Source organism: Montipora capricornis, chromosome 9, assembly GCF_036669925.1.
Source record: "Montipora capricornis isolate CH-2021 chromosome 9, ASM3666992v2, whole genome shotgun sequence".
NCBI lineage: Eukaryota > Metazoa > Cnidaria > Anthozoa > Scleractinia > Acroporidae > Montipora > Montipora capricornis.
This window is the reverse complement of record NC_090891.1, coordinates 1,110,453-1,117,259: the sequence shown is the minus strand read 5'-3', so window position 1 is coordinate 1,117,259 and position 6,807 is coordinate 1,110,453. Positions and strand designations below refer to the sequence as shown.

The window sequence follows — 6,807 nt, the reverse complement described above, 5'->3', positions numbered from 1 at the left end:
TTGTACCTGCAACAATGAACATCTTCGGCAGCTTCTGCAGGTATCGGACCAGAAATTACGTAAAACAAAAGAACAAAACAAACTAATCTCGAGTGACCAGAAACACAATGCTTTTAGTACCTGCAGAAAGACCCAGATCTTCACCCGTAAAATCAAGTCAGCTCAGCAGTAACAGGTGGTACGGGTTACGGCCCCTATTGACATCCCCGATACGAAACGCAAAGTAAATAATCTTGGAACAATGTGCTTGTTTATAATTTCTGTCACCGCTGTTTGCGTCTTATTTTTGTCATTAAGCTGTGATCCAGTAACTGTTCTTTCGGCCATTGCTCTTTCTTTTTTTGGGGATTAATTGCGAGCATTCTCAGGTCTCCTTGGCAGCCATAGTAATGGAAAAAAGGATTTTGAGAAGAGCAGATGAGAAATAACTTGAAGAAATAAAACAACATCTAAAGCTCCTTTTTCAAGACATGTTTCGACATACTTATGCCATGTTCACTTGGGATGAGTTTTACGTTTGTAATATGTAAGAAAAATACAATGGATGAATTGATACATTATTCGCATACTTACAAAAACAAATTAAATGGATTAGCTAAGATACTTAGATACTATACTCGCGACAAAGCCGTTAAAAATGAAAAAAACGAAAGAGAAAAAGTTCGTTGTAATTTGAAATTAAATAACCAACGAGACTAAACTGAAAGAGATAGGCGAAAATGCTGTAGTTGTTCGTTAAGAGTAGGTTTGTTCTATTTGATATGCAAAGCTTTTTTTATTTTAATTTTAAAACGGCAGTTGAGACATGACGAGTGGTTTCGCCAATGTAACTGGCATTACATCCCGCACAAGTAAATTTATACACTACGTGCGAGCGGAGACCCTTTGGCACAAAACCTTTTACAATAAACAACTGTTTCACTTTGAAAGTAGAAAAAACTAACTTAATGTCAATATTGGTGAAATGCATTCTGAGTAATTTCGTAAGCCTTTTTTGTGTTATTTTCAAGAAAATACCAATTTAAGGGAGCTTATGAAAACGATTGTTGGAAAAATCCTTTCCATTTTTATTACTTATCTGACTGGCGTGACCAATTTGTCCGTTAACATATTCCCGAGTGATCTTATCAATCGTCCAGCCTGCGAAAGTTTTTTCGCAATGCAAAATTGTGACGAGTTCTTGAATGTCGTTATGAAAACCAAACCATGTACTGTTTATTTGATCAACCCTGTGGACAAGTGTTAATTTTTATAAGCTCCCTTATATTGGTATTTTCTCGAAAGTGACACAAAAAAGGCATAAGAAATTGCTTAGAATGTATTGCACAAATATTGACATTACGGTGGTTTTTTCTACTTTCAAAGTAAAAAAAAAAGGTGTTTACTGTGAAAGGTTTTGTGCCACAGGGTCTCCGCTCGCTCGTAGTGTATAAATTTACTTGTGCTGGATGTAACACCAGTTACATTGGCGAAACCACTCGTTATGTCTCTACTCGCGTTCGTGAGCACTTTGTTTCGGACAAGGCTTCTCATGTATACAAAAATCTCGCTCCACTGAATGTTTCACAATGTTAGACTCTGCCAATTCCACTTATGTCCAGAAATGCACCTAATTAGATGCACGTGCAATTTTGACACCCGACACGAAGTGTCTGTCCCTTTAAGTCTAGGCAATTGCTACCTTTTTTCAACAACAAGGTAAGGATAAAGGTTAGCATTATTTTCAGCTTAGGGTAAATGCAGCAGTTAATCTTTACTTAAAAGAGTAGCAATTGGGGGACACTTTGCGACATTTTTTGTCTGTATTCCGTGACATGAGTGATGTTGAAGTTGGGGAGAAGAGAAAGGGGACACTTCGTGACGCTTATTGAAATCCGCGAGCATCTAATTATGTGCATTTCTGGACATATCCAATTCCCGTTTTAAAATTAAAATAAAAGAAGCTTTGCATATCAAATGACACAAAGCTACTCTTAACCAACGACTACAACATCTTGGCCTATCTCTTTCAGTTTACTCTCGTTGGTTATTCAGTTTTAACTTACAACGAACTTTTACTTTTTGGTCTTTTTTCATTTTTAACGGCTTTGTCGCGACGATAGTATCTACTGAAGTATCTTAGCTGATCCATTTAATTTGTTTTTGTAAGTATGGGAATAATGCATCAATTCATCCATTGTATTTTTCTTATAAATAGGTTTAAATTCAAATTGTAAAATACATCACAACTGAACATGGCATAAGTATGTCGAAACATGTCTTGTAAAAATTTAAAAATGTTGTTTTATTTGTTCAAGTTAATGGAAATAAATAATACTTCTGAATTTGAAGTTTATTTTTTCTAGGATTTTTTCCTAAAATTTGTCCTGCTATAAGAAGGTAGCTTATATATGGGATACTTTGGTGTCTTTTGCAGTTTGCGGGCAATTTGTTTTAGTGATTTTCCACTGCTGTCTTAGTTTCAAATGTTTGGAAAAAAACAATTCTAGAGGCTCATGAATTGATAACTTCCTCAGCTTGGTCGTTCCCCATATATAAAGGATACGATTGAGAAGAATTTTGTATGGCGTAGCGATTTCTAGTAGGCCACTCTTTCCTTTGTTTGATAGTTGAACCCTCTATTTTACCTTCAATAACTTACGTACATTATTTGTCATCTAATTACGATTTTTTAGGTACTGCTATGTTTTATTTTTATCTGTATTTTCATTGCTTGGATAATATGATTTAAGGAATACGACGTTCTTGACGCAGAGCATCATTTTGCGCAGGCGCAGGTGGATCGCATTTCTCTTTTGCTTGAAAACAAGAGAGGAGAAAGATCCTCCAAAAATTGTCGCAGTCAAAAAGTCACATGGTTCTCTGCTCGTTGGCATGTTCTAGCCTTATTTGCGGCACTCGAAATTGCCAGAGACTCTGATATGCAAAGGAGCCCTCAACCAAATACGACTGAACTAGTTAACAAGGAGTTTATTACCCAGGCAAAAAAGATAAAACAACAACATTCAAAACCTTGATATCATTTCATAGTACTCCGGAATTAATATCATGCAAAACGATAAAGTCGCTTAAAGTTATTCTTGCAATATTCAAACACCCCAATGACAGGAGATTTTGCAATTTAGAGGGCATAGCGAACGAAAACGGCACTTAAAAAATGAACGTCTTAATTGCGTGACAAAGGTGCAGTACAATTTTTGTTCCAACTCATCATATTTTGAGTTTTTGCCAGCGTTACACTCGATTTCTTGCTTAAAGTCCTCTATGATCCTAAACACCTGTCAATCATTTTCGGTCAAAAGTAGATGGTTTATCGTACTTGAGACGTCATCCTGCTCCGTCAGTCAGCTGATCCTCATTTAATTGCGGGAATCTTGACTCGCTCATTGCATCAGTCTTGCGGTGATCTATGTCAGCATACACTGTCGGAAGGTTTGCTCTAGAGATTTTTCCGTCACTCTTTTCTGTAGAATGGCTTAGATCCGCGTATAAAAGACTATGGTATGGGGCAGGCATCTTTAAGAAAAACATTAGATAACGTCATCAAAAGGAGTCAGCTCAGATGCTGCTGGCAGGGATGTCTTTTCGTGTGCAGATTTAACATTGAAAAGAAAGTGGAGTCCAAAAGATGTTAAGAGTGGGAGGTGGGGGCGGCTAACTTTGAGAGCTGTTTTTGTCCAAAGAAGGGAACTAAGAAGCCTTAAAGGACTTAGCCGCCATCGTAACTTTTATCTGCAAATGACTAAACGTTCGTTAAAGTCTTCTGAGTTAAGGGCTTCAAATCTACAAATAATTAATTTTGTTCGTAATTTATTTACAGTCCAGAACTTATAAATTAAAAAGCGGCAAGGGTTATTTAGTGCACTCGTGAAACCCATCTTTGAATATTGTTGCCCGGTTTGGAGAAACAATTCTGACCACCTCCTGTTTAGAATACAAGAACTTTGCAGCCGGCAAAGAAAGAAACTATAGTGATTACGCCGCCCCTTCCTACCCCAAACATCCGCTCGGTTCGCTTTGCTTCGCTCGCCAATTTCTTTTTTTCGTCATTTTACTGTTCTCTCAATAACCCCTACTGCGGATCGTGGTCCCAGGCTACTGCACCTCCATTCCAAGGAACATCAAATAGTACCCTAGCCTCTGTCAAAATCGTTGAAACTCGATGAAATTGAAAGATAACTTCCAGTGGGAAGGAGGAGGACGATAGGTAAATCTTCATCGAATCCCAGTCAAGTATATGATCATTTTTAGCTAAGTACCTTGCAACTAGACAATTACCTGTGGAGGTTGTCGTTTCTTTTCTGTCTTGTGAACGACTGCATACAGGTAGTCTTTGCACTCATTTGCTTTTGCTGCTTCGCTTTCGGTCACATCACTTTCAAGTCCAAGCGAAGAAAGATCCACACTGGGGTTATAGTTCCCTCCGTTGTCCGTTGGACATGGATCCCCATCTTGCATCACAGGGCCTTTATGAAACGTCACTTTGCCTTGTTTGTTATCAATGTTAACAACTGCGTAAACATGCTGCCTTTCCTGCCCAATTTTTGTATATCCACTTAAGACGTCACTTTTTTCTGAAGTTCCAGCTGGTGTGGATTCGTCGAAGGGAACAAGGTACCCATCACTCGATTGTGCATGGATAAGTGCTTTTTGTTCCGGGACTAATGACTTTCTCCAACGTGATTTTCTTTCGACCTTAATATTTGCGATAATATTCTGTTGTTTAATTTCATCTATATCTTCGTATTCGTCCATTTTCTCTTCTGGGGGTGGGCAAACAACACGCTCTCTCAGTTGGGTGCAGTTGTTCAGTTGTTGATCTTCTGGTCGTCGACTTTTCGAGTTCGAGGCTTAAAGAGGAAAGAAAATAGCTAATTATGTTTGTTACTAATTAAGAGTGGTCACCAAGTTAGATCTTTGAGAAGACTGAAATAGAGAATTCTTATGGAATAAAGTTGCTATACTTATTTTTGTATATAAAGCCAGCAAGGCAGACCTTAAGAAAAGATAGTTTACTTAACGTGGAGTTTACGCTTAGCTTAATCAGTTACTTTACAGGTAATCCATGATATTAATATATTTTAAACATTAAAAGGCTGAAATAAAAACTGAGAACCTAAAGTAAAAACGAAAACTACCAGCAGTTACTATAAAACCGGTATCAGTAAGACTTGAGTGATCGAACTGAATTTTCTTTTCCACTTCATTTGTGCCCACTTTAGTTCTATAATGTCGTTTTCTAGCTCGTTCCATTTCTTAGCAGCATAATATCTCCACGATTTTAGACCATATTTAGTCGTGTTACCTTTAGGCAAAGAAAGGATATAATCATGTCGAAGATTGTACTTAGATGAGAGTGAAGTGATTAGATCCTTGACAGTAGGTGGAGCTTTATCCGATATGCTATCCATTTTTTATTGTCAGTTGCATGTCTTGGATTCTTTGAGTTTCAGTGGTCAGAAGTTTTATTCTTTCCAAGGGATCTTGATAAGATGTTGACTTTCTCGGTTTTAGCAGTAACTGGGGCTTTTACCAAAGTGATGTCTTGATTGCAATTGTTAAAATACGGCCGTATAAATTCACGATAAAGCAATTCCTTAATCATAAATGTTAAAATGTTCGTCAATTCGTTCAGAGCACGTATCTGAGCACTTATTTTGCGACAAATACATAGAATATGATCATCAAATTTCAACTTGTTATCCAGCACAACAAGAGGCTAGTCTTATCAGTGGTTTTAATGTCAATATCAGCCAATTCAGTGCATATTATGTTCTGTTTCGCCTGGTATTTTTTAGGTTTAGGCTTCATACCATTTTGAATAAACAAACATAATAGACCTTGACAAATTATACCGACAAAAAAAATAATAAAAGTAAGATATTACATGAGGAGTTAATGGACATCTGCGTTAGTCAAGTGAACATCAATGACCTTTTAAGGAAGACTCGTGTTGGGCCACATATTGAAAAGATCAAGAACAATCGTTAACAATCCTTTACATACATAGGCTTTAACCGGAGAGTCAAACAATCTCTGCATCACGTAATTGCTTGAGGAGGCAAATCTCAGCACCACTGACCAAAAAACCCATTACGTATAGCCAGTTTAACATAATAAGTAATATTTTTTGATCACGGATCAGCAGTTTAGGTAGTAATTATCGCTTTCTTCTATGCGCTAAATTCGTTGAAACGTGAAATTAAAAAAAAAAGCGAAATAAAGACTGTCGTCTAATTTGATTGATACTCGATTTTGTCACGTGCGAGACAGACGTAGTTTACAGGCCTCGGGAAGAGTCTCAGGTTCGTTAGAGTTCGTCGTCTTTTTCTTGTGCCCACAAATCTCCTTTTCGGTGCTTTGCAATTTCGATTTCAGAGTTCTTCTCTGTTACGCAAAGGTGAGAATTGCAGGATTCCCGTGAACAAGTTGAAACTTCTGACACTGACACTGAGTAACATTCAGAAAAGTAAAGGTGTTTGGTGTAGAAAAAACCTTTTTCAAAATAGCTTCTAGTTAATAATTCACAAAAAATGAAAGTGAATTCGTGGATCTCTTGATTTCTCCCAATATCAATTCTCTTTTTTTTCTCTCTCTCTCTATTTCTTTTTTCCTCATTTTGGGTTGTCTATTGGGTTGCCTGTTGGGTTGCCTATTGGGTTGCCTATTGGGTTGCCTGTTGTGCCAAAACGCAGGGTCAGATGCAGTACGCTGGCCGTGCAACTTCCTGTCATAAAAACGAGGGTTCCAGCAGTGTGACATTTCGAATTACATGAAAAGGTCAAGGTACGACCCCGCAATTAGCAA

General features: G+C 37.5%; 1 protein-coding gene across 1 annotated transcript; it reads right to left on the bottom strand.

Annotated features, from left to right (window-relative positions):
* Positions 1 to 3,038: 3,038 nt before the first annotated feature.
* On the bottom strand, positions 3,039 to 5,411 carry LOC138016402 (uncharacterized). The gene is made up of 3 exons (XM_068863546.1): positions 5,306 to 5,411; positions 4,279 to 4,850; positions 3,039 to 3,516 (listed from the first exon to the last, which is right to left on the bottom strand). The coding sequence occupies exons 1-3, from the start codon at positions 5,409 to 5,411 to the stop codon at positions 3,328 to 3,330; spliced, it is 867 nt and encodes a 288-aa protein (XP_068719647.1). The 3' UTR covers positions 3,039 to 3,327.
* Positions 5,412 to 6,807: the final 1,396 nt, after the last annotated feature.

What these genes read in the sequence shown, in the direction of transcription:
- LOC138016402 (XM_068863546.1), bottom strand. Translation starts at nt 5,411, where the DNA reads ATGGATAGCATATCGGATAAAGCTCCACCTACTGTCAAGGATCTAATC. An exon ending in TATCCTTTCTTTGCCTAAAG is followed by an intron (nt 4,851 to 5,305) that starts GTAACACGACTA and finishes TTCCTCTTTAAG; the next exon opens with CCTCGAACTCGAAAAGTCGA. An exon ending in AGAAACGACAACCTCCACAG is followed by an intron (nt 3,517 to 4,278) that starts GTAATTGTCTAG and finishes TTTTTCTTAAAG; the next exon opens with ATGCCTGCCCCATACCATAG.